General features: G+C 44.9%; 1 protein-coding gene across 4 annotated transcripts; it reads right to left on the bottom strand.

Annotated features, from left to right (window-relative positions):
- Positions 1–934: 934 nt before the first annotated feature.
- On the bottom strand, positions 935–27,202 carry TRAF3IP2 (TRAF3 interacting protein 2). 4 transcript variants are annotated; one of them, XM_066315262.1, is made up of 10 exons: positions 27,088–27,202; positions 19,809–19,893; positions 18,816–19,565; positions 15,565–15,745; positions 13,143–13,318; positions 11,685–11,773; positions 9,943–10,011; positions 7,578–7,694; positions 6,397–6,471; positions 935–1,539 (listed from the first exon to the last, which is right to left on the bottom strand). In XM_066315262.1, exons 2-10 carry the CDS (start codon positions 19,822–19,824, stop codon positions 1,393–1,395), a joined length of 1,620 nt encoding a protein of 539 aa, XP_066171359.1. In that variant the 5' UTR covers positions 19,825–19,893; positions 27,088–27,202; the 3' UTR covers positions 935–1,392. The 4 variants fall into 4 exon arrangements, 3 of the variants coding, with proteins under 3 accessions (XP_066171359.1, XP_066171361.1, XP_066171360.1); XM_066315263.1 differs by lacking the exon at positions 935–1,539 and adding an exon at positions 2,992–3,185; XR_010743211.1 differs by lacking the exon at positions 935–1,539 and having other exon boundaries at positions 9,948–10,011.
- Positions 27,203–27,664: the final 462 nt, after the last annotated feature.

The following is a 27,664-nucleotide window of genomic DNA, read 5'->3' on the forward strand; positions in this document are numbered from 1 at the left end:
CAAGAAGCACAGCAAATACCACAATCAAAATCCCACTGAATACACCCTTCTCTTAAACAGCTGCAATTATTTTTGCAAAAGTCTGCTAAAGGAAAATCTGAGTTTCAGTTTTTTCTCCATGAGCACCACAAAGTATGTGCTGCATCAACACACCATGCTGCCACCACCTCCATGGAAAGCTAATTAAATAATTAGGATACTGTAGGAGGAGTGTCAACTTCTGGGCTCATTTTCTTTTCAGGCTACCAAACACATGTACTTTTTTATAAAGCTGCGTTTGGGTCATTCTGTGACAAATATTAAAGCTGAGGAGGATCTTGGTATGACTGCTCTAAAGAAGAAGGGCTGCAAAATTTTAAGCCAATAGGGTCTACTGTTACCTCAGTAAGGTTAAGGCTGTTAAAAAGCAAAAAATCCTCACCAAAGTCATGCTTATGTGGTCTGTAAAAATATGTCCAAATTTTAGCAGATGTGATGTTATTGAGCCATCCTGGTGGCCAGCACCCTGTGGCTCTCCATCTTTGTTTTTTTTATTGTTCCATACTGCATGCTGCAAGTTGTAGGAGTCAATGTTCTCTCTCTTAACAATCACTGGCTTTCCAAATGCCAATTGTCCTTTGACATGCTCTGTTTTAAATAAGGGCTGAAGAGCAGTAGTGAAGCTAAAGGCCTGCCATAAAAAATACTGCAGTGTTCTGTGGCACTGACAGCACACACGTAGTCATGCATTCAGCTCTCCTTTTGGGGACTATTGCTGCAACGCTGGAGTTGTGAGAGACCAAGCTGTAAGGAAAGGGAACTCTACAGAGATTCCAGATCCAGAAATCTTCTAATTGAAGACAAGTCTCTTTATGCAAAACAGGCTAAGGAAAATCTGCCTTACCCAACCTGTTTCTCTGTTGTCCCCAGCAATAACAGAAGTGGACACAGTACATAAGATTGCCGTACAAAAGGCAAATATATTTAATAGTGTATATACAAATTAATGGTTCAATAATGCTATACAAAGCAGGAATATCTTTAAAGAAACCCTGAGCAAAAAGGAGGATGTAATTTTTATGTTATACTTATTGCAACATTATTTCTGGTATTTGTTTGCTATAATGACTAATACAAGGAATATGTTAAAACCAGATGTTAAAATAAAAGTGGGCATTCTTTCCATTTGTAGCTTATTTGAAAATGTAGAGAAGAGAGTTCTGCCCCATCAGCTTTGGAAATAGATATTTAACATGGTAGAGAACAAGCTGAGCCTGAGTAACCCAAGACAACCAATTCCTTTAGCAAAAAGAGTGTCTTCTGTCATCAAAAAGAGCCATCTGGAAGAGTGTTGGCTCCCTGCCAGGAACAACCCTTTAACAACCACTCCTCATGTGCTTTAAGCTACAGTGTTCATAGCGGCACAACCTGGAGTGTTGGTAAAGGTCCTATCGGAGGAGCAACATATTCCTCCTCCCGCAGCAACCGCAAAAGGATGTTCTTCTTATTCTTTGGCCAGTTATAAATGTGAGTGTTCTGCAGCCAGGTAGGCACGTGTTCCTGAAAAAAAAAAAAAGGAAAATAAAAACTAAATCCCATAAATCCTTCTGAATCTCTACCAGAACCTTTCAGATTCTGTCAGACCCTGCCAAGGAAGATTTCATTTTGCCTGTTCTAGGCACTTCCTGTAACAACATGAAATGTTAATTTGGCTTCAGAATTGTATTTGGGTTCCTAAATAAATGAACTTTGTGTGATCTCACAGCTTGCCTGTCTCTCTTTCTCTTCTGCCATCACATTGGCTAATTTCAGCACATTTCAAAGGAAGTCTGATGTCAATGACAGGCATCAAAAAGCTTGTGAAAATAAAGGAAGGGAAGGGAAGGGAAGGGAAGGGAAGGGAAGGGAAGGGAAGGGAAGGGAAGGGAAGGGAAAGGAAGGGAAGGGAAGGGAAGGGAAAGAAAAGAGAAGTGAAGAGAAGAGAAGAGAAGAGAAGAGAAGAGAAGAGAAGAGAAGAGAAGAGAAGAGAAGAGAAGAGAAGAGAAGAGAAGAGAAGAGAAGAGAAGAGAAGAGAAGAGAAGAGAAGAGAAGAGAAGAGAAGAGAAGAGAAGAGAATTCCCTAGGAGGGAAAGGCTGCCACCTTCATAGCTGCTAAAGGATCCATACAGCACATGCAACATTAGGATGAGGATCAATAGAAGACTGGGACCCCACAGGAACATTTCACATGTTGGTAGCTCTCTCCCCCTCCCCTTGCACCTTTCTTCATCAAGCATGGTGTGCTCTGACCAACTGAGCAGAAGGCTGAGGCTGATGCTGAACTTGAGGAGACTCATGCATCTCCAGATTCAAAGGGTCAAAACTCCACCAATGCCTGCATCCTGAAAAAGGTGCAGTCCTTCACAGGGGTTGGCTAATGTCCATTAATATAATGAAGCTGGGACCACCACGGCACTGGAGAGTGACAGCCAGCTGATGGAGACGAGATTGCTCAGACCTCATGTTCCCATGTTCCCACAGCCTTGGGAGGTTTCCATATGGACAGCCTGGATGTGGAGGGGTGAAAGGCTATTATAATACCACTGATTAACAGAGGGACAGATCCTTGACCAAAACCAGTTCACAGTCACCATGAGACAGAGATTTGGTTTGGAATTGGAGACACCAGAACGTAGCCAAAATGAGACAGCAGGTAAGCAACATGAGGAGCCAGAGACACCCAGCACTTGGTCCCTGGACCTCTTATTTAGCAGTGTTTTCCCAAGAGCCCTTGTTAGGAGCAGCTCCTGTCAAGCTAGTGGAGCTAGCTCCAAGAGGACAGAGCAAAAAGCTGCTGGCATGCACATCTCTGGTGCCTCACCAGAGGATGCCCTGGCATGGGCTGCACATGTCCTGCTGCCAGCAAACAGCCTAGCTCCAGTCTAAACCTCTCATTCCCATGATCATGCTTCTCAAATTTGGCTGTCTTTTCCTTGGCCTGTACAGCTGTAGGAACAAGACTGCATCACTTTCCTGGCTCAGGGGCAGTTTATGATAATTGATGCAACCATTCTGTTAGAGCTACAGGATTTATGTATAGGAAGAAGGAGGCAAGTCACACAGGCACCTACAGACCTATTAGCATGAACTCATCTAGGCTTCTGAACAAGCAGCTTTGTGACTGGAAGAGGTATCTATGAAGCCTGACCTTCCTCTTTCTCCAGTGGCTGAGAAAGGATAGGCTTTGGTCAGTGGTCTCCCTAAAGTGAAGGGTTGTTCTAGATGGACATCTCACTGCACAAGGGTAAAATCCCACAGCATTCTCCTTGGTAGGAGCAAAAGTAAGACTTCTTGCCTGCACCTGCTAGTTTTTTATTTCGGCACAGGAATGGATTTTAATCTTCGTGAATTTTATTCCTTTGACAAAGCTTTTTGGAATTGGCCAAAAAACTCAAATGTTACTGGGAGAAAGAAAGATGACTATGTTTGCATGCACATGCATTGTTACATTGGAACTTGTTTCTTTACTAAATCTTGTTAAGAATTACAGAAGGAAATGCAATTAAATACAGCAGGGGTTTTACAAAATGAGCCCTTTCTCTGCCTTCGATAAGAAACTACATTTCTTGGACAAAGGAAATACAATAGCTATAGTCAGTCTGGACTTCAGAAATGCATTTGATAGAGGTCCACATGGGTAAATCATTAGTGAAAATGGAAATTAGTGAGAGAAATGTGTAGTAGGTAAGAAATCAGCAAGTGGGAATATAACAAGAGAAACACTATACATCCAGAGACAAGCTCTGTGCCTTGCTTCCAAAACTGCTCATGCAGTTTCATTTAATACTGTCCATAATGAAGTTGGTGCAAAAAGAACATGCATACAAATCAGCTCTGGCAATAGCTTTAATTTGAGGGAGGTGTGTAGGGGTAAAGGGTAGCTATAGCTGCTATTTTTACCCAAAATGAGAAAGGGGTTTTTCCTTGCCACGCAATATCATCTGTCATTGCAGGTGGGAGTAAAGGGAAAATGGTTACTGTCTTTTACATTTTAAAATTTTGGTTGTGTACCTGTGAGCTGAGAAGAAATTCTCTCTATGCCATAAGGAGAGTATTTGGTAACTCTGGAGTTCAAACTGGTAGGAAGAGGGCAGAATGTATTAGTGCAGAGGACAGGACTGTTCAGGGCTGTGACAGCAGAGCATGGTTTGACATCTTCTGCCTTCCCTGGCACCAGTCTTGTTCATCTGACCTCTTGGCTGCTTCCAGAGGGAGCCTCTAGCATGGGGCCATCTTGGCTTAACACTTCAGTCATCACATGGCCAGATGAGGAGGATACATTGCTGTGGATTATTGCGATGCAAACCTTGAACCAGCAAGACCCATGTTTCCTTTAGTAGCGTAAGACTGGAAGCTGGAAATGCCAGTTCCACCTTAACAGTGTGTTGTGCATTCCTCGCCTCATTATTCAGTTTCCTAATGAATGCTCCTTGGATCACACAGATCTCTTCCTGTTGGAGGTCGACTAATTTTCACATACCAGCAGTGCTTTATGATGTGCTGTGTATGAGATTAACTCATCTAATAGCCCCATCCCCAGACGAAACCTCCAAATCTTCATTTTCTGCTCTTTTCCACTGCCAGCTATGCTAATACTTGAACATATAAAGGACAGTACAAAAAGACAAAATTGAAGTAATTTGCCCACCAACATCATCCAATTGTACATATACTTGGCAGTTTTTCAGGTACCTCACTTCTTCTGAGTGCCTCCAGACTTCATTACTGCAACTTGTTCAGGCTCTGGTGCTCTCCTTCCACCCATGGTGTCCTCAGTTACATTACCATTAAGTAGCTAGGTGAAGGTAGGTGATGGACCAAAGGATTATGTGGAGAAAGGGACTAAAGCTCAACAGCAGCAGAAAATTCTGCTGATCTGCAGAATTTAATGAGAAAGGCACCTCACAAAATTCTGAAGGGTTATGTGGACTACAGAGGATAGGCAGGAAGGATGCCTGGAGCCTGATGCTTTGATAGAGGCAGCTGGACAAACCCACCCTGGAAATTCCTTACAGACGACTGTCTGAGAGAACTGCTGCTATATGCTAAATAGTCTTCTGATAAATAAAGTTGAGCCCAAATTAACATAACTTATTGTTCTGTCTAAGAGCCCCAAGGCAGTTATAGTACCTCCTGAGACACTTTTCTCTGCAACCCTTAAGGTGCCAAGTGGCTTCAGACTGTGTGGTCTGTTCACATGGTGGGCACTCAAGTAGCCCCAAGGTTAGGAGCCCTTCCCCCTCAAAGACTGATTGACTGAAAATGCTGACTGCTTTCCTGTCTTTGGCCTGCCCAATTCCCACCATTGCGGTCTTCCAGGTACTTAGTTAAGGCAAGTAGCAGACTGAGATCATTCAGGAAGGGACCTGAATGACGTGAAATACCAGAGGTACAGTTCAACCCACAGGACCTCACATATTTTGCAAATTCAGGGACATATTTTCAAATTTCTGATATTAAATTGGTGCTGAAATAAAGAATTTCATTACATTAAAACCCACAAGTGCAGTGGGACTGCACAGTCCTTTTGATAGCATTGTTTAAATTTTGACTCATGTTTCAAAATTTGGGCACCCGAAGAAATAAAAATAATTTTTCCATACTTTTCTAAAATGCAGCTGTACCTAGGGGCAACATGATAGCTACACAACAGTGCACAAAGCATTTATTTATGCAAAGTGAACATGAATTAATACAATGCAGGAGATTGAAGAAGCTATACTTGAAGCCTTTTAATATTTTTGTCTTTATAAAATCCAAGAGATTCTCTCAGTGAGGTAGAATCTGTTGCATTACTTATTTCCCATTCTCAAATGAATCTTCAAAACAAGTAAGGAGGCCAGATGAAATTGCAAATCCTAAAAAAATCTTAGTTTGCCTTTGATGGGCCCATCAAAGTTCAAGCAACAGCCTAGTACTTTAGTATGTATTATACTCTTTATTTTTATATTCTCAACACACCCTCTTCCAGCTCCTCTCTTCACATCAGTCATAAATCCTGCCCATCTCACTCATCAGTACTGCATTTGGACAAAATTATAAAAGGGTTAATATAAAAAGCATGCTTCCTGGATAGATTACCTCTCTCCATTTAAATTCTTTCAGTGCTCAAGGCAATTTGAGTTTAAGTTGAACATTCATCATCAGAAATACATTTATACGCTGATTTATATTGTGGATGAAATGTTTTTTATTTGCATGTACATAAAACCTATAAACTTTGGAATACATAAACCTATAAGTTTTGGAATATTACTTGTGGGTTATTAAGAACCAAGGAATTCAGTATTTAGGTTTTAAGATTCCATCTGCTGCACTGTGATCAAAATAATATGCACTTAATCATGCAGCAAGTATAGAAGCATGCATGCATGTTACCTTTTTGGCATTTGGAAAAAGCACAGGGATGAATCTGAAGTTCATACTTCCTTGCTGTATAAACTCGATCTGCATCTAGAATAGAACAAAATGCCAGTTTTATTGTAGTGACATGACAATTTTTCTCTGCATGCATCTGAGCCCTATGTATAAAAACATTCTTTGCTTACTTAAACTGCTCTTCTGTTAAATTATTTGATCTGTTGCTGGTGGACTTGGTGTTGTTCGGTTTGGTCACTTAATCTAACCTTTCATTGCTACAGAAAGGATACAGGCAAGATCTGTAACACTGCTTGAACATTTAGTTTCATGGTGTGAAATAATTGTGGGTTTAGCTGCAGGTGCAATCCCATGAAATCCATCTCGAACTGGTGAAGCCTGACTAATGCCCCTGTTTGGCCTACAAACAGGTGAAAGATTTCAGCCAGAGGCCAGGTCTGTGTCTGAGCTAGGGCCCAGCCTGTTCCCCATGGCCCTGGACACAGGCATCCCAGGAGTGGTACAGACAGCAGAGTACTGCTGAGAGCTCATCTGCTGGTGACAGCTTCTGAGAAACCTGACTGCAGATTCAAACTGGGTGATCAGATGGGTTACAGAGTGAGAAAGGTGGCTAACTGCAAACAGAGGGAGAAAGGATCAGCTTCATGGCTCTATGGGCTCTTCCGGGCTAAATGTCCAACCTCTGACCGACTGTGGAGATGGGTGTCCAGTCCTCTGGCAACGTGCGCTCTCCAGGAGCCCCACATTGCGTCTCTGGCCTTTGCCTTGCAATGCCATCCTTCAGTCAGCTTTACTGCTGCCTAAGAAATGACCTCAGTTCCAGGATGGCTGAAGCAACACGGGCTAGCTTGGAGGGAGGAAGGTCAGGACTGTTAGATAAGATTGTGCTCAGGGCTATACAAGGGCTCAAGAAGGTGAAGGAGGGGAAAAACATTGAACAATAAAGAATATGAAGAAATAAGATGAGCATGTTTAATGGGATTTCTCTTCCTTGAACCTCTTAGCAGATGTTAATGAGCATACGGAGCTGATGAGAGGAAGGATTAATGAATTCCAAAGAGGGGTGTTTAACTATGGGGATTAGGGAAAACAAAGCAAAGAACCTGCCATTTGGAGACAGATTTGTCTTTTGAGAAGAGGAGACAGTCTTTGTAAAACAGCAAAAGCATGTCCTTGCTTACCATCCTGTGGATGTATTTAGTATGTAAGCCATGTTCATCCCTGTCCAGCTGGGATTCAGCCCCTTCCACATCCTGTTTGTATTTTGGACTGATTGCTATGATTATCATCACCGTCTTCTGTTAGGGAGAAAAGCACTTTTATGAAATTGAGAAATGCAGCGTATTTGGTGGAGGCAGATCGGAAATCTGCCAGTTTGTGTTTTAAGTGATCTTTGTGTTCCTGGCAAACACAAGAGGATCTCATTCATTCTGGCAGGAAATACAGGAGAATTCATACACTCGTTCTCCTCATTATTTCTCAACATCTCAATATAGAAAATCTAAATGTCAAGAGATGTATTAGCAGCTACCAGTTGACACTTGGAATCCCTGTCATAAAATGCTACTTTTTATCAGTGTAGAGTGTCTATGTGCATACACAGAAAACTTTTGTCTTCAAATTCAGACCCAAATGTTTTCCAACAGCTTATGTGGAAGAGCATCTATTTAGTCATATATTTTTTTACAAAAAGCTGCTTAAGACAGTGGTCTGTGGAAGCTACTTCTTTGCCCCTCAGTGGCAGAAATGACATCTTTTCTTGCTGATCTTAGTGGCAGAGTATGCAGAGGCGGGGCTGTTGTGGATGGCCTGGGCAGATTTAGGGGTACCTGGCAGCTCTGTCACAATGGGCTGAAGACAAGGCTCCTCCACCTTGCTAGGACAGCCTGAAGCTTGGCTCTGACCTGTTTAATCCCAGCCCCACACTGAGCTCAGGTTTCCAGAGAGGGGCCATCCTTTATATCTGGGAAACATCTCTCGTCCTTAATGGCAGGCCAGTTGAAATGCAGCAGATGAAAGCTTCCTACTTGTGTTTACCTGAGGCCTGCCTTTCATCCCCGGCACTTCAGGCTGTGTAAGGCTTCCAAGTCTGTGGATCAGAGTCAGCCTGGCACTTAATTAACTCTTTCCTTCTGTGCTGTATCAAGAGAATCTGCCCCACCACAGGGTCAAATATGGTAAGGAGCCATTATCCCTTACACTGACTCAACATACTCCAGAATTACTTTTGCTTGTGTTTGACATGTGTATAAGCATTTACAGATGTTGAAGGTTTGCAAGAGACATGCCCAGTTGCACATTTCTCTCTGCTTGTGTCCAAGCAGTCCCTTCCTCCACACACATGTAAGGGTGTTGAAGTCAGAAACTGCCTCTACAGTCAACAAAGGAAACCAAACTTTTCTGGGGTGGGTAGTCAGAGAAAGATCCTCAGGTGGAGGCAGGAGATTGTTCTCTGCACATACTGGTTTCTCCTACTGACTGTGCCCAAGTCCCAGAGCAGATCTGCCAGCTTGTATTTTGAGTGATAATGATGTTTTTGGCAAAAGCAAAGTCACCCTGTATTCTGGTTTTGTTACCTACATTACACACAGTGAGCCCAAGCCTAATTTTTCCTGATGCAAGCCCCAGTAGGCATGACTGCATTTCCATGGCAGAGGTCCCAGGCTGGCTCTGCATGGTGTACCATGCCTGCATGGACACCTGCAGGAAAGCTGTGTAGGGCTGGCTCAGATGGTTGAGCTTCCTTGCTCAGCTGGAAGAGAGTCCACTACTTCTGTCATCCTGCTCCTGAACCATGGAAATCTGGCCAGAGTGAGTCAAAAACCCACTGGCCACTCAGTAGGGTGAGAATCCAAGGAAGTCAGCCCATGATGGCTCCTGTCCAGTGACAGAATCGCCAGTTTGCAACAGCTCCTGACAAAGTCCGACCACTTGGCTTGATCCTAGAGGAGATGTGCACTTACTGCTCAGGGAAGCTTCAGAGGAAGTGAAGGGGACAGCATGGGCAGCAAGATAAATCTCTGGTTTACTACTTAGATAGGTACAAAGTGATGAGAACAAATCTATATATCAACGAAGACAATACCAATTTCCAGTTTAAATTTAGGATGGTTTACCCAGAAGAACCCATCAGCGTTTTAGATATCAGTGTAAAAGCTACAGGTGAGAAGGATGAACATTAGCCATGAAATACAGGTATCATTGTAACCAAGCCCAGCTAAACCCCACTATTTAAAAAGGGAATGGAAAAACAACTTTTCCAATGGCGGCTTCAGGCTGCATGTAACAGGAAGCATTAGAATTTGGCAAGAATGCCAGGATTAGCACTTCATTTCTTAAGGAAAGAGCTCTGAGACCATCAGATACAGATGTGAGTGAGATTTGCCTGCACTCTTTCTGCAATGCCTCTGCCATTTCTACAGAGGGGCAGGGAAGACAACAGTAGGGTCTTGCATTTTCATTCTGTTCCTGCTGTGCTTTAGAATAATTCAACCATTTTCCTCAGGTCACCTCTGCTATAAACAAGGTTAAATTGCCCTTACATACATCACCTAGGTAGCGCTCCATCCACTTAATGATGTCAATACCTCGTACTGTGTCCTCAAAGATATCAATCTGCAAGAGAATGAAAGTCCATGGTGAGCATCCCTTCACCTTTCCTCCCCATTTTACAGCACTGATAGAGCACCTACTCCTTTGTTTATGACAAGCAAGCACCAATTCCCTTAAGAAAGAAATGTGTACATGTACTTCTCCCCTTCCCTGCAGTCTGGAGTCAAGCTGGACAGGCAGAGAGGGCCTGCTGCAGGCCTCCCACTCAGCTGGCCCTTTGACTGGCTGCCCTGCCAGCCCCCAACTCCCAGGCATTTTTTACTGGACAGAACAAGGTGCTGCCCACCTTCTCCATCTATATAGCTGCAAATGCCTGCTATTTTCTGACTGCAAGAGTATACTGGGTGCAAAGCTTTAGCTTCACATTGAACTAAATATTCAGGGTGTGTGGTGGGAAGTCAGCCAGGTCACTGATAACTGGGTGCAGCATAGCAGGGGAGGACTTCATAGGACTGAATATGACCAACACTGCTTGCTTCTCTGCACACCCAGTAAACCCAGAAACCAGGAACCAGTGACTGTGACCAGTGGAGTAAGTATTCGCTTCTCCAGGTTTTTGAGAGAAGAGTCATGGTTCCCTCTGAAGTATTTCTTTTTCCCTTTCTGAATGCAGAGGGCCCACTTGTTTCCCTGCTTTGGAGCCATTTTGCTGTATTTATTATTCTGCAACAGGCTCCAAGAGTTGCCTGTCCAGCAAAGGTGCTATTAATGAGCCTTCTACTCTGTAAAGCTACGGTGCCCAAAAGCTTTCTTATGAAGTGGTCATAGTACAGAACTACTGGAGAGAGGTATAATTGCAGTCTCTGTAAAAAAATCTTTGATTCATGAAAATAAATAAGCATGTGCAAAGCTCCATACTGAGTCTCATTCAGTTTAATGATAGCCACTTGCTTAAATGCTTTCCTGAGCTGGAGCCAAAGAGTGAAGGTTGAGGGGTCACATAGCATATGCTCTTGAATTAAGAAAATATGAATCAAGATTTTGATGAACACTGAATCCTAGAGCCTCTGTGGGCCTCTAAGATGAAGCAAACTCATGAGAAATGCAGTAAAAATGTGAATGGCTTATGGGATTAGACAGTATGACACAGACCTTTTCAGGCCAATAATTTTTAGAATCCCTTTCAAAAGTATAACAAAACAAAATCATTTTAAAGGGATAACAAAGCAAACGAGAATATGAGATGGCCTGTTTCATTAAACTGTGTGAATTTTAGAATCTACTTTTAGATCTTTTCTAGCAGAAAGTTACTCACATCTGAAGAATCAATGATGTAATAGCACTGGAGAAAAAAAAAAGTAGGATGGAAAGAACATAAAATTGACCTTTTGTAATATTGATAATACAGATCAAATATGAGACAATATTAATGGAATAGCTCACAAAACCTCATACTATTGCTCATCTGGTGTCACTAAGTGAAATTTTCCAGGGTCATTATTAAAGGATATTTCAAAGCACAAAATTCAGTTAAAAGAAAAATAAACACAAAAGCAGATAATTTAAGTTACAGCTTGCAAAACCAAGGCTAGTTCATTCTATTTGTATCTTCTTTAGCCTACAAAATATGATGATAATCAGAAAAACATTTAAATGGACAGCATATTGCCTCTGCTTTTTTATAAAAAAAGCCTCTTCCCTGGCTGAAAGTAATTTTTTCCGGAAGGAATACTTACAGCAGTTTGAAATCCATTTACAGACAGGAAGTTCACAAATTTCATAACCTCCACTGCCGTATCCACTGAGTAGGTTATGAAGACCTTGCCTGGGAAAGAGAGTCTGTATAAATATGTAACACATTTAAATACACCATTCAGAGGGTGAGACTGTCACAGGCCCCCCTCTCCACCACGCTGCAGGTTCTGCCCACTTGGGTCTCTTTGGATTGTTTACGAAATGGATGTGGGATAGTGCAGTGGCTCAGTGTTGAGACCAACCCCCTGTACAGAACCCTGCTCAAGATTTGAGCTCCTCCTGCCTTACTGGGAAGCTGCAGAGGGTAAATCCCTCTGCTGCTCTCCCTGCCCTGTGCCCAGAGCTGCTTTTTCCCATTACTTGGGCATACCTGAGCCTGGGCTCTCACCCAGAGCTCACCTTACCTGTGCTGGCTGCAGCCAGCACAGCTTTCTCCAGACCCACTGATATGACACAGAGCTGGAGGGGCCCTTATGCATGTCATACTGCCCCTCCCTGGAGCAGCATTAACCCCTTGTGCAGGCAGGATGCATGGCTGGTGACAGCAATGTCCTTGCCCTTGTGGGAGGGGTTTTCATGGATTTGCATCAGTGTAAACCAGCTGGCTGATCTAATCCAGCTGTGTATGTACCACAGATGACCCTGTTTTATCCATTAATTCCTCCATCTAGGACACACTAACTGATAAAGTAGGGTCTATCCAAGAGTGGTATCAGTATCATAACTCACTCCTACAGGCCAGAGAAATGTGACTCTCTGGATTTGAAAGATGATACACAGAATGAAGAATAAAGGAAAAATCAAAACCTCAGGAGAGCTGTGGAGGGTTCTCAGTATATCTCGCCTACTAGTTAGCTTGGCATCCAGAAAGAAGCTATTTTTCTGAAACTTGGGTTTACCCTAAGAGTTGGAGGGTGAAAGCATCTGTGGCGCTGGTGGCAGTAGAAGCATGTCAGGCAGAGCCTGTGCTGCCCTCAGCATGTCCCAGAGTCCTCTCCAAACTCACCAGTTCAGGGAGAAACTGAGGTCAAGGCTCAACATATTTGTCTGGTTTGGGGCAGGCAGAAACACTTTATCCCTCAGGCTTTGTTTGTTATTAGTCTTTTACTGTAAGCTCCAGCCCCTCCTGCCTCAAAGGGACATCCTGTTTAGCAAGGAGTCATGAAAACAATCTAAACAGTATTTACTTTTTGTAAACAAAATAACAAGCAATTAATGACAATTATGTTTTCAGTATTCAAGGGGGTAATTCCATCCCACTGAACACAGACACTGACAGATGTGGTGACACTCAGTATTTTCTTTTCTTGTTGTCTTGGTGTCTTAATATCATTTCCCCCTGCCTTCTTCTCCCCCTTCACCACTCTGGAGCTCTCCCACCTAAAGCTGTTGGGCCTTGCTGTAAAATCTTGCACAGGACAAATTTGCTAAGCACTTACGCAACTCCTCGGGCAGATTGCTGGTTCTCAGAGTTCCCCTGGCTGCAGGGTTACTGAGAGGTCTCGGGACAGCAGCTGGAGATGGAAAATTGTCAGAAGGACAACCGCAGGCTTCATCCAGCCCACACGCCTTGGGGGGCAGCTGACCATTGGGTAGCTGGTTGTATAGCTGGTTTCTACAAAGAAAAGCAAAGGAGGATTTAGAAAATACTTATTTTCAGGCAAAATTCAGAATTTCTTTTCCTTTTAATAACACACTAAGAACTTTATCTGCGTATTAGCTGTGAAAAGTTCTTGCAGAAATGCTTGGCTCAGCACATCTGCTTAGTTATTACAGTGTCTCTGGAACGGATACCTTGGTGACAGGCTACCACAAGAAGCAATTTATCAGAGAAACAACATTAATCACAGGAAGTAAGTCACATCATAGCTGAAAGCTGTTCAGCTTGCAATTAGCAGAAGCAAAGGCCTGTTTCTGAGGGAGAAATAATGGTATGTCATGGATGTTTTTATGCACATACGGGAGCAGGGTGGCCCTTGGGTAACCTCTTCCCATTCTCGAAAGGTAAAGAAGGCTTCATGGCACCTCAGATGCTCTCACGATGTCCTGTGCAGCACAAGAGGCTCAGGGAAAGGTGGCAGTTGGGAAAATGGGTCTACAAGGGCACTCCAGCTCCAGCTCTGGAGGGCCTCCAGTCTTGGACAAACCCAATGTTTTGCCAAAGGGAACAAAGTTAATTTCTTGGCCAGCAATGGCAGACCCAAACGAGGGTTTCTCATGTCAGGGACTGCCATTCCAGACCTGCAGTAACCTTGCCTAATGTCTCCTCCGTGGCAGTAAACAGACAGAAAGGGATGATTTTAGGAAGCTTAGCCGTTCTACTACCTTTTGGCTTCAGATTTTATGTCAATGGGAAGGTGAATCTATAGATTTTTATGTGAGGTGTGCTTGCAATCTGCTGGGTTGAATCTTGGATGACTTTTAGGTTTCTCTGAGAACTTTTCCCCACAGAGCCATGATATTTAGTCAATCAAGACCACTCTCTTTTTTTTTTTTTTTTTCTTAGCCTTCCTTAAATGAATGATGACAGGCTGGTTGCAGCATGTTTTCTGTTGTCACATTAAGATTTGGTATATTCATTTTGGTGCAGATGTTTCCTGTTACAAAATACTCTATAGGCAAATATTACCAACACATAACTGCTGTTCCTGGAGTCAGCCTGCAAGCAGCAGCCACGCAGCCGCAGGACAGACCCCGAGTATACTGGGTCTCTTTTAGCAGAAGAAAGTACTAATAAAAGCAACACATGCCCCATCATTGGCCACAAAAACACTACCCAGTGGCAAATTTATGGATATTCCCAAAATTCCACCTTGTCTAAAAAATATGCCAAAAATCAGGAGTCTAGTTTTAAATTTTACTGCTGCAAAGGATACCCACTATCCCCCAATATTTTTACATTTTCATACAAACTCTTCAGTGCAATTCTCTCTGCTGCAGGTCCCCTATCTTGCTGTCACTTTTCTGTTATAGCCCTTAACTTTCCATAGGCCAGAGCAGAATGATATTTCAGCTGTCTGCCCTCTCTTGTCCTGCACATTCTCACAGTTCCCTGCCAAGACCATATCACGTAAGTGGACGCTTTCAAGCACAGATGCCTGTACGGAGTTTACAACCTCTAAAGGTATTGTGGCACTTGAACAAAAACAGTCTGATTTCAGATAGTCTCAAAACCTGAAGCTTCAATTTGTTTTTAGATAGCTGAGTCTGAAGGAACCCCTGCATGAATAGGATTTTCCATCTGCTAATGAGATACTTACAAGAATATAAAGCCTGGTAAATTAATATTTGAAAATCCATCAAAAAGCCCTGGATGAAAAGTGCCAGACATTTTGCTATGAAAAATCATAGAAAAGGCTGCAAACTGCAGTGTAGAGATATATCAGCAATTGACAGGATTTTCTCCCTTTTTCCCTGCACCACAGAAGAAGCAAGAAGGAAATCACTAGATGCTAGTGATTGAGTTGTCCCAGGCCGGTCCAGTGTAAAGCTGAAGACCCCAGCAAGCCACCAAATTGACCTTTGCCCGTGAGCAGGAGAAACTCCAAGGTTTCAACTGAGATATTTTTTCAACCCCTCATCCTTTTAACCTTCAAGCATTTATCTTCCTTAACTCGAGCATTTCAGGGTGTGCTCTAACAACGTATCAGGTATCCGCCTTTGAAGTCCTTTAGGAAAGGGTCAGGCCCCCACTGGGTGTAAAACAGCAAATAAAGGAAACAACCCAGCATCTCACATGTACTCCTGCAGCCTGGGCACAGCTCACAGTACAAGGATTCAGAATTACTGGTTGAAAGCCCACAAAATCAGATCAGAAGAACTTCCACTTCCCACAACCCCCACGCCCCCAGGCATACTTACGGGAATCGAGGAGGACCAGGGGAGGAGCACGTCCTCTGGGGCAGTCGTTCTCCCGTGCCTTTGGGGTTTGAGTAATTTGGGATGACTTGCTGGGCCGGGCGGATAACTCTCATGCAAGGTCCAGGAATAGGAGGAAGTGGTTGCGATGGCTCAGCAAAATGTTGGTAAGGAGCTCTGCCATCTGGGAGGGTGAGAAAATAAAGTCAGCAACTATCATTTCAGCCAACAGATTTTTGCCTCAGTTTGTGTTTATCCCTTTCCAGGCATGTCTCAGGGAACTGAGCAGTTTGGAGGCATTTGCAGGTATCTCGCTCTGAAAGGAGCCAGATGAATTAATGTTTTAGAGTCTAAAGCTTAGTATTTCCCATTCACATACGGCACAGTCCAGATCCCTGCTCAGAGTTGGGCTGTTGGGATAGCTGAGAGTTACACATTCAGGGCTGCCTTGTCCCTGTGCTTACTGTGCCTCAGTGTTTTTTGGTAGGTTTTTTTTTTTTTTTTTAGATTTCTCTTTGGCAATGACTTGTGAAAATGAATCATCCGAAAGTTCTCATGAAAGCAGATACAAAATCCTGGAACAAATCAGTTTGCAGCACTAAGGCTAAACAGACTGTGATTATTGTAAATGAAAAGAGGAAAAATAATCGCTTAGTTTGTTACTTGACCCTGTGTGAATTTTCTGTCAAAGTGACATTTTAAGGACTTGCTGCTGCTCCCATTGCCATCCAAGAGGCTGCAGGGGAAGCCCAAAGTGATAATTTTGCTCAAGTAATTCTGAAAACCTTTACTGTTGCCGGCCACACGTAATACTGATTAATAACTAAATAACTATTGTACAGTGGAACTGTTGGCATAAACTGAAAGAGAAAGGCAATGTAAGCTGTTTGTTTCCCAGTTGGGGAGGAGGATTTTTTTCTCAGTCTTTCTGCTTGCTGTTTTCATTAGGCAGCAGCTCTGTGCACTTCCAAGCTGCTGTGTGCAGATCAAAGTCCAGCCTGGCAGGGCTTATTAGCACTGCATGATTATGGTGTTATGAGCTGTCTCTAAAAGCTGCAGTACTCAAATGCTCTTTTCCCCCAGAACTGTTTTTTTAAATCCTTTTACCTATTTTTTTTTTCTTATTTGGGTCATGCTTTCCTTTCCCTAGCAGCCATGAGGACTAGCTTTTTCCTTTTTTTTTAAGGGGAGGATAAAGAAAGAAAACAAAGCTTTGATGAAATACTCCAATTCCAGGGGCCAACACTTATGAAAAAAACCCTTCCAATCAACCCCATAATTACACCGTTTCCTCATGAAATTGGGAGTCAGCAACATTGTATTCGTTGAGATTGTTTTAGGAGATTTTGCCACCCTCCTCTTAACTATTTGCAACAGGACAGGGTGCAAGGGTCTGGGAGAACCATATTGCAAGTCAATACGGTTTCCTCCTGGATTCCTCATGACCAGCTCTAGGGAAGGTGACAGGGATCTGGGACACTCGGTTTAGTTTGGAGGTTTTAAGGCCCATGTTTCACCAGCTTCCTTTAGACCTGTCTGCTGCTACAGGATATAGGATGCAGCCACAGCTCAAAGCACAGCATGGCCAGGCATGTGTGCCCACACATCCCCCATCCCTCAAAGACAAATATCTGAAATAATGGTCCCAGGGCACACGGCACCGTTGTGAACATTTCTTTGACTTCAGAAGCAGTTTTGTTGTATCTCAAGTAGCAGGTGCCCCGAGCCAGCTTAGAGCCCCTGGGCACAGTTGCTATTCCCCAGGGGAGGCATGTTGCAACACACACACACTGCAGAGCTTTGTTGTGGGTTGCCACTGCCCAACAATTATCTGAGACACAAGAAGCTGTCAGGAGGTGATTTACGCTATACCAGGCATGTGAGAAACAGGAGTACGGTTGCCAGCTTCTTGGTCCTGACCAAATCTGCTCCAGCCATCTGAATTTATTTTGCTCTTTTTGCCCTCTGGATATGGCTGGAATGGTAGTTATTTTTCCGAAGAAAGCCTTTCAGAGCTCCTGCTTTCAAACAAAATGTCCTCATTCAGTAAATGTCCTACTTCTCAGGATGCCTGCTTGTGGAGGAGGCAAATGGAGGTAAATAGTGAGGGGTGTTGTGCAACCAGCTCTTTGTCTGCTTAGAGCTGAACTGAAAGGAGAAGGCACGAAAAGAAAACCAGAGGACATTTTCCAAATGTTAAGATTGAAAGTCCATCTGTAGCCCCTTCCCCTTTTACAAAGCTCCAAAATCAGAGCTGGAAACCGAGTTTCTGAAACCTTTCTCTTTCATATACCTAATTATAGCACATTGCTGGAATGACAAAACTCCTTAAACAGATGCAATATAAATGCTGTAGAGTCAAAAAAAAGGTTAAAAAAAAAGGGGGTTTATCACAACAGGCCTACAGCTTTTTATTACAAAGCCAGCCCAAAACAGGTCAGGGTCTCATGAGCCTAATGTAATATAAATTATATTAAAACAATGATATTGCTGTTGAATGTTCAAAGCTCACTTCATAACAGATAAAAATCTCAGAGACTGAAAAGGAATGCTAATGAATAGCAGGCTGTAAACTGTGTTGTAGCCTCCCAGAGCCAGAACGCCCATATTGAGGGAGTCATATCAGCGCTCAGCGACACAATCACCAGCAGCTGAGAGGGCTCCATTTTAAGTAATGAGCTTTCATTTCAGCTGACAACAGAAAAAAAAAATGAGGATGATGGATGTCACGCTCTTTTCACATAGAAATAAAACACATGGGTGAGTCTGGTCATAGTGCTGGGAGATACTACTATTTATGGAGATCAAGGGTAACCTCCCATCCTGATCCTGGCAGGAAATTCTCAACTTTGAGGATCCAAGGGGGAGCAAGGAAATCTATGAAAACAACAGGAATTGAGTCGGTATAGGAGGCTGCCGACTGACTGATGCAAGGAGGAAGGAAATGACTAGAATATGAAATAACAGCAGGGAGAGGCTGTGCATGCTCAGCGTGACCAACAAAGGCTGGTTTCTAGGCAAAATCATTCGCCTGCACTCGATGCGTAACCGCGACCTCTTTAACTGAGAGGTTCAGAGGTTTTGCAGCAGAGAGAGTCCAGCCACATAACCCAAAAATCTGAAATCCTAAAATGGACTGCAGTTAGGCGTTTAAAGAGATCAATAATTGCATGCAGTGCTGGGAACGCGCCCTTGGTGAAGGATGGCTGAGGTACCGGCAGAGAACCTCCTGTGGGGTGAGAGGTGCTACTCACATGGGCCTTGCGGGGGCTGCTGTGCCGGGCAGCGGTGCCTGAAGCAGCCGTGGGCTTGCGAGGGGCTGTTGGGATGGGCCAAGTGCTGGCACACAGGGCACTGCTGAGGCTCAGGTCCCAAAAACTCTCTGGACATCAGTGGTCCTGGGAGGTCCTGGGGGTTCAGCACAGACACCAGTGGTAAGGGGGGCTCCAGATGCCTGATGCCCATGATGTCTTGTGACTGGGAGTTGTACCCTGTATCTACAGTCCCCAGCTCTGCCAGGAGTCTGTTTCCTGAAGGTTGCTGTGACTGTGAACTCCCTTGGCTGCTCTCCTCCAGTGAGTCCTCAGGAACATCAGACAAGATCTGCTCTGATTTACTGGAGTTGTGCCTGGTGTCAGCTGAAAGCTGTGATCTTGGCTGCATGCCTGGTTTGTCCATAGCTGTAGAATGCGTCTTCGGGGGAAATACTCCTGATATTGATTCATCAGGGGAACAGAAGTGTCCACCTCCATCAGGATCAGTATATTTTGGCCACAAGCTGCTGTCTGGCTCCACGGACAGTGCTGAATGATGAGGAACTGGTGCTCTGCAAAGGCAAGATGAATTGGCCTGAGGTGTTTGAGCAACATGTGGGCTCTGGGCCTCCTCATCCTCCACATCCTCTCGAGAAGGCTGCAAAGCCTTTTCCAAGACATGTTCAGGTAACTGGGACCATGGCATGGATTCATCCACTTCCACTGGTATGCTTCGACCCACAAAAGTGCCTGAAAAATTGAGAGAAGTAACACTGGAGATGGACAGCCACACAGACAAATGCCTATCATCCATTCAGTGACTGCGAGCTGGAATACTGAAGAGCAATATGTATTCTTTATATTCTTTATACTGTAATGCTTTTTAAAAAGATGGCAGGAAACAACAAGAAAGGTCTGACCGACTTTTGGCAAAACGAGAAAGTAGAAGGTTAGCTGGAGTGAAGCTAGTAGAGAGTTATAATTTGGACTAACCTGACACAGAGGCCATTTCCAAATTTTTTTGTTGAACCGGAAGTGAGTCAGCTGCCTTATTGCAAGGCTAGGATTTTTCAGCAAGCTGGAAAACAAGAAAGAGGACTCTTGTGAACATGGTACAGTTTCACATGGGCAATAATCCTAAAATAACTCCATCTCAGATGCTGGAAAAGAAATAGCAGTTAAAGTTTTGAAAATTGTGTTGCACAAATCAAATGTTTTTTATAGAGTTTCTGAAACCTACTGTTCCTGCTGACACTGGAGAGGGGCAAAAGCTGATGAACTGTGTCTCAGAAGTAATTCTGGCACCTGGCAGCAAATCAGACTGCTTAGGTCTGGAGCTTTGGTTTAGGCATAATCCAGACAACACAATCAGCTGATGCACCAGATCTAAAATTCACCACACATCTAGCTAAGTAATTTCAACTCAAAATCTTCTTTCCAAGTGCTGCTGCTTAATATATGGTACCATTTCCTCCAGTCTATTATCATACAACTCTCATTATTTTAAATTGCTGAAAATTAAAAGAAAACTTAAAGAGATTAGTTATCAGTTGGATTTTTTCCCTCTTTCCTACAGAACTTGACCAAAACAAAACGATCATTTCCTTTTGGGACTGTTATCAGTAAATTTGATCCAGCCAAGTGACTCCTGATGATGGATGCCTCTGCTTCACCCTGACTCAGGATGACAGCAGCAGTGATGGGTAAATGCTGAGCAGGCTCCAGGGAGTGCAGCCATCTTCATCCTCTTACAGGGTGCAGCTCAGCTTCCTCCCAGCAAATTTTCTCTCTTACCACGGAGTATAGAAAAATGCACTTGGTGCTCATCATTTCCCCAGCCATTCACCTTCTATCAGATTGAAGAAGTTAAAATCCCAAGTAGGAGAGTTATCAGAGGAGAGGGAACTAAGCACTCAAGCAATGGCAATGAAAACATTTGGCAAAAGAATCCGGCCTGAAAGCCTGGTAGAGAAAGTCAAAATCACAACATGTTTGAAGAGCTTTTAGCGATCCAAGGCCTCCTCCCAACTTCGGTCACAGTATCTTGAACAAAAAAGTCAAATGAAGAACAAATTTAAATGACCACTCTATAAAAAAGAGTATCACAGAGTATCACAAAGCAGTGTCCCAGCCTTTACCCTGGCTTCCAGAGTGATTCTGTAAAAGCAAAATGTTGTGCCCCATGTTACAGGGCAAGGTTGAGGCTTTACATTTTTGCTGATCAGATCAAATGATACGTACTTCCCCCTGAAAGTACCTCTGGCACAGAAAATTCTGGGTGTGACATTTGCTGGGAAGTAGGATATAAACTGTGCTTTGCTGCTGGGCTGCAATGTAAACATTCCTCCTCTATGTAACTTAAGCCCCATCTGTGCAGAAGATTTGCCATATATTCATACATACCCTATGTTATATTAAGTACATCCACAGGGAGAGTTATCCTGGGATAATTACAGTGGGATAATTATGCTGGTAATTTTTCCCATGTAGGCAAGTCCTCAGAGCAGCTATTAGCTGCACCAGCACAGCACACACGCTGCTGCTCTAACAGCTGCAGCCCCTGCACCAGAGTGCTGGGTCTGGTGCCAAACCAGCTCCTGCCATTCCAGCGCCCAGGCTGGAAAGGCTGACAGTCAGCTCACCACCATCACAGCCCTCCCTGAGGTTTGCACCCCTTTTCCTCTGTGCCAGGTCACAAACGCCGGCCAAGCCCGCTGAGTCCCGGTTTTCTGACAGGCGTGACTGATGTGACGGGAAAGAGAAAACCTCAAGCTCTCAGCACCAGCGCAGGACCGTGTCAGGGACTTTGTGCTGTGCTGTGCAGGGGTGGCAAAGTTTGCCTGGGACCTTTGGTCAGGTGTCACTGGAAATGATGACTGCCCTGGGGTGGTGACTCACCAGGGCAGTACAGCACAGTCAGATTTACACCAACCAGGCTGTAAAGCTGCTGAGTGGTCCCCTGACAGAGAAGCATCTGTGAAGGAGAGGTGTCAAATGCCCTGCAAAGCAATCAGTCTTCTGCTTCCCTCAACAGCTTTGTAAACCTGACCCTTGGATCAGCTGGCCTTGAAGTGCCTGCTCAGACATGCTTCAGCTTGTGGGTATCTCTGCACGTTTGGTCATAAAGTGAATGACGAGCACTCCAGCAGCACAAATCACATTGCAAACTCTTATTTCCCCTCTCAGCATCTCCAGTAAACTGGTTCCTTGTGCAAAATTCACCCCGCTGTTCACAAAGCACAACTCAGCTGTGGACTGGGGCACAGCTCCACCTCTGTAGGCCACATGCATCGTCTGATCATTCCTCCTTTTGATATAATCCTTAGCAAACATGCAAACTAGACTTTTCAGAAACAAATTTGCAATGCCTCATACACAAAGATGCTGTTTTGATGGTCGCTGAAGTAGATGGGTGAAAATGCTAGAAACCACTTTGAATTCAGATCTTCTATATTCAATAGCCTTTAGTTCAGCACTGTGACAAGAAGAACAGATTTCTGTGGAGAAACCGAGATATCAATCCAGAGCTCAATGAAGTAAATTGAAATCTCTGTTGAATTTTGTAGCTTCTGGACTGGGTGTCAGATGGGATTTAAAAGTTATTAAATTCCTTTGGAGGCTACAACCCCCAACATTTTTGGTCTTGTTTTTTAGTTCCATTCGCAATCTGTGAATTGAACTGCATGAATCTAATGAAAGGGACAACATGGGCAAGAAAAATTCAAGGTTTGCTTTCTTGAAATTTGTTATTTAATGTATTTAGTCTGCCTTTTGGAGAAGGGATATTAAGGCTATATTAGACTGTATTGCAAATCATCAGCCACCAAACTCTTCAAATGTCTTTCTTCAAAATATTCAAAAAATGTCTTTCCTATTAGTTTAACCTCTGAATGGATAAGCACCTCTTTATCTCCCAAATCAACTTAATATTTAAGACAGCCTTATTTCCTTCCTGTATAACATGAGCTTAAAAATTACTCCAAACACCTGAGTGAAATAATTTGGTCAGACAGAAGAGACAACCAATTCCATCACTTATGTTTTTACCTGCAAAAATTTTTGGTTTTTTAGATAGGTTTTTGCTTAGACCTGCTGCAGGGTGTAAGCAAAAGCTGAGCTTTGACATTCACACACAGCCCCTGCTCTCACAGGGTCGAGGTAGGAGGCAGCAAGGGGATAAGGGCTTTGGCATCAAAAAGTAGGAAATGTGACTTCATCCCCCTCCTCCCTCAGTAGCCCTGGCTGGAGAGAGAAGCTGTTACAACAGCAGAGCTCTGCCTGTAGCAATGGATAAATTAACCCCAGGACATGCTGAACATTTTTTGAGCAATGCCTGCAATGGCATGTGGATGGGAATTCCCGAGAGAAATCCTTACACTGCTGAAAATGAAACAGATGATTCAAAAACATCCTCCTCCAACAGCAGTACTTCAGGGTGTTGTTTCTGCTCAGCTGAAGATTCTTGGCTTTTGGAAAAAGACCCAAAAGAGCCCATTATCCCTGTATTTTATGCTGCCTTGTGCTGCTGAGTTTCATTTTGTTTCCTTTGACTTTTCTAGTTAGCTTATCCTGTGAATACAGTTAGGCGTAGGGCAGAAAAATAACCTGCCTGGTCTCCTGCATTGAAGAACTAGAGGAGAGGAATGCTTCAGCATACTGAAATACCCTCAGAAACCTGTAGCCTGATCCCTTCACTGGCACAGAGGCTGCTGGAGAGCAGAGATCGTGCCCAGCCTCACTTGGAAAAACACTGCAACTTCAAGTCAGTTCATGATACTGCCAGAAAACGTCAAGAATTTAATATCCCCCCTGCACCTCTGACTATTGAGGAGATTACTGATAACCAGCTGGAGCCATTGCATGTATTTCTGCTTGTAATAAAGTGAGGAGGCCCTTCCTAGAGGGACAGAGCCTGGACTACTCCCAAAAATGTCAAGGGAACTCCTTAAACCACTCTTTTTCCTTCCTTTCCTTATACACCCAGTTCTGCAATGTGCATTAATTCAGCAAATAACCTTTGTGGGTGGGTGCCCAGTGATTCAAGATCCTGAAAAGAACCCCCTTCCAGCTTCCTTGTGAGGTTTCCCACACCCAGAGAGCTTCTTCCTCTGCTTCTGCCAGGGAGAAAGTGGAAGCCACCCAGACCTCCTGCTCACAGCTGGCTGCTGCTGGCCACGGCCACTCCTGGAAACCTGCAGGGAGAGCTAAATGAAGGGGAGCAAATTCTTCTGCAGGTTAGTAGAGATGGGCCTGAGCGCCCAAGTTTGAAGCAACAGTGAAAGTTCCCTAAAAATCTTCACACAGAGGCAAGAGGACAAGGGGAAGGGTGTTGGGCTCAGCTCATCTGTGCTATTTTCTTGTAGCTGATTGCAAAACCCATCAGGTATTTATTTCATCTGTTTTCCAGCACGAAGACTTGTCAGGATGCGCTGTCCCAAAACACACTCTAACCATCTATCTGCTTTTGATTAGAAACCTTCTGTCATGAAGAAACAGAGGAGGGAGAGACTGCAACACGAGCATGGTTCTGCTCTCTGCTGCTTCTGGAGAGGGGGAAAATATCGTTGCTCTTTTGATCAAAGTTTTATTTGTCTATCTTGTTAAAACAGAAAACATTAGGATGAGAAAGAAACCTCGCCTTCCTCGGTGCACAGCACACAAGGACAGGGTTTTTATTCACCAGTAACAGCACTTCTAAAATGGCATGGGTAGAGATTAAGGCAAAGCTGAGATCACAAGGGGTGGGGACAGACAGGAATTTCTTGATTTCCAAATAATTCCTGCATACTTTGGCTGAATCCCTTAAGCTCCCTGGTGCTGCTGATATCCATCTGCAGGATGGGAGGAAGTGGATACAGAATTTGCAAGCTGCTGTGAGGATGCACATGCTGAGATCCCAAGGAATGCTGCTGCCATGGGGTGAGATAAGTATTCAAGAGCACTCGCTCTACATGAAGCTTTCTCTACTGAAGCACTAGACACAACTTTCCTCAAAAAACCCAGAGAGAAATCCTTACAGGAAGAGTAAGTGCAAATGTGGGAACTGGTTTGGGTCTACAACTTAAATAAGCAAAGGCAAGGAAATCCAAGCTTCAGAACTTCGCACTTTGCCATGAGAAATTTTGGCTGCTGTCATCACGGATGCCGACCCTCTCCCTTGGGTACCCTCCACAGCAAAGACCAAGGCAACGTGTCACATTCCTAGCATTCCTGACTTTTAGCTCTCTAGGGCAGGTAATGTTTATTTTTATGACTTCTGGAAAAATCAGAAAAAGAATATGAAACAATGCTCCTCTGGCTATATGGTCACTCTCATGTACTTTCTGAAGCCGTGACAGGAAAATCTACATGTGCCAGGAGAACATACATCAAATCTTGCCTGCATGGCAAGCATCACATTCTCTTTTGTAGCACTAATGCTGCTTCACTGGACAATCCACAGTGCAAAGGCTACAGCAGACCTAATATTTTTTTGCCTTTTTAGTGTAGACATCAATATACATGTTGATAGAATGCTGGGCAATAAGTAGTAAGAAACTAGAAGGGTGACACCCTCTAGCAGGATCCAAACACGCATTTCAGATATCAGCAGCATTCCCTGCCAGTTTTCTAAACTTTGTGAGATATGAAAATGTCTACAGTTACCTTCAGTATCCTTAAAAATGTGATTGTTTTCCAGAGGCTACTTCCCACCCATTTCTGGTGCTGATAAAACCCTCACAGGCACTTAAGAACCTTCAGTCTGGGATATTCCATAGCCCTGGGACATTCAAAACTCCTGTCACAAAACTGGGGCGCTCAGCGGGGTGGGATGGGGGGGGATCACCCTGAGAGGCATCAATTTCCTCAGCCTGCTTTCCTTTAGCTTCCTGCCTTACAACTGGCCTGGTTCCCCTTTACAAGGCCCTGGTTCCTAAAGAACCCCTGGTATTTCACAGGGCTGGTGCCTCTCCCATCCCTAAGCACTCTCCCTGCTCTGCACGGAGAGGGCTGCGGGGTGCGTGGGCGGTGGGAGGCTGAGGGAAGCCTGCGGGGACCTGACGTGTCTCTCTCAGCTGCCGTGAGAACTGCCTCGCTCACTTGCAGTCGAGAAACGTGCAGCAATGTGTGTATCCTTCAGACATGTACCCTCTGCCAAACTTCAAAAGCCACTGCTGGGGGTGGGGGGCACTGACAGACACGAACACCATAACTGCACACGCCTTGCTTCCTGCCTGAGGAAAACAGAAAGAAAATTCAACTCCATTGGAAAATACAAAAAATACAGCACGCTTCCAGACATTGCCAGCACTCTGCAAGGGCAGGGCCGGCTTCAGAGCTGACGGCATTGCGGGCAGCAGCACCATCGCAGCCTCCCGCCCACCCTGGCCCAGCCCCTCGCATCCCTGTCTCTGGAATCGCCCGCCGTGGGTGTCACAGCAATATCTGGTCACGGCGGGGCACTGCTGTGGCCAGTCCAGGCCTTGAACCCACCCAGGGCTCGCAGGAAATGGGAATTTCTGGTGCCGGGGTTGCTGCTGGTGGTTGAGCAGCAGTAAGCCCAGATGTGCCAATCTCTGTGCCCAGCCAGTGCTAACCCTACAAAACCCGTAGCCTGAAACTGGGTGAAATGGGAGTGGGTTTTATATGGCTGATTTTATCCTAATTTAAAAGAAATACTACCACCTTGCTCCCACTTGTTTCCCTGCCAAGGCTATAGAGGACGGTGCAAAAAGGGCCTCTGATCCTGTTTTCCTCAGGCCTTGCAGCCACCTCTCCCTCACCAGGTCTGTGGACCTGTCCCATGCAGCCCCAGGTCAGCCGGGGAAGTGAAAGGGAAAAGGAAAAAGGAAAGCGAAAGAAAGGGAAAAAGAAGGGGAAAGGAAGGGGAAAGGGAAGGGCAAGGGAGAGGGAGAACAGCGCACCTTAAGCCTGCGGAGCCGGGCAGGGCGGCAGCGGGATCAGGCCCGGCCGCCAGGCATTGCCAGGCAACTGCGTAAATAGGCAGGACAACATTTCGACACCAGGCGTGGCCGTCCCCAGTGTTTACCCCGAACCCCTCCCGATTTTAGAAAAGAATAAAAGAACAAGAACCAACAAACAAAACAAACTGCAGCGAAATGGCTGAAACATGTTGTAACCATCTGTGAAAGTCGGGCTCTCATGAGAGAGGGGGGAGAAGGCGAGCGAGGCAGCAATTGGAGCGGGGGAAAGCCCCGGCGAGAGGCAGGCGTGGGTCAGCGGCTGACGGCAAACAGGGGCCGAGAGAGGCGGCACCTCTGACCCTTCTTACCTTGCGGGCGAGGGAGGTTCGCGCTGCGCTGCCCGAGGAGAGCGGGAGGGCTGCGCGCCTCCTGCGCTCCCCGCCGCGCCCGGGGCTCCTTCCTCGGCCGGCCGGGCGGGCGGCTTTCCCCTCCTTTTACGACACCCTCCCTGCCTCTCCCAGGTGAGCGGCAGAACTGGCTGTGCAGCAGGAAGTGCGAGAGGCACGCAGGGCTCGGCGGGCGGCGGGAGAGCCCGTGCGGGGCACGGACACCGGGAAGCGCACGGCGCCCTGGCCGTGCCGGCGTGCGGCCTCTCCCGGGGGAAGCCGGGCGGCCTCCGCCTGGGCACCGCGGGTCGGTGGCTCCCGGGGAGCCCCGGTGTGATTCCTAAACCGTCTGCCTCCTCGGGAAAGTCATCCCTTGCTTTCCGCCCTCGGTCGCTTACTGTCAGTGCCAGATGTTAAATCAGCTGTGATTCAGACTACTGAAGACAATCACATGATGCGTGTAAGGACTATATAAAGAACGACAGAAAAAGGATTTCTCGCCTCGTTCTTTCTTTTAGGTTAGATTTCTAGACACTTCCAAGTTTCTGCACTCTCAAGG

This window comes from Sylvia atricapilla, chromosome 3 (genome assembly GCF_009819655.1).
Source record: "Sylvia atricapilla isolate bSylAtr1 chromosome 3, bSylAtr1.pri, whole genome shotgun sequence".
In the NCBI taxonomy this organism is placed as follows: domain Eukaryota; kingdom Metazoa; phylum Chordata; class Aves; order Passeriformes; family Sylviidae; genus Sylvia; species Sylvia atricapilla.

Coding starts and splice junctions, on each gene's coding strand:
- TRAF3IP2 (XM_066315262.1), bottom strand. Junction 7,695..9,942: donor TGGAGCGCTACCTAGGTGAT/GTATGTAAGGGC, acceptor TCTCCCTAACAG/AAGACGGTGATGATAATCAT. Junction 1,540..6,396: donor TTTTTCCAAATGCCAAAAAG/GTAACATGCATG, acceptor TTTTTTTTTCAG/GAACACGTGCCTACCTGGCT.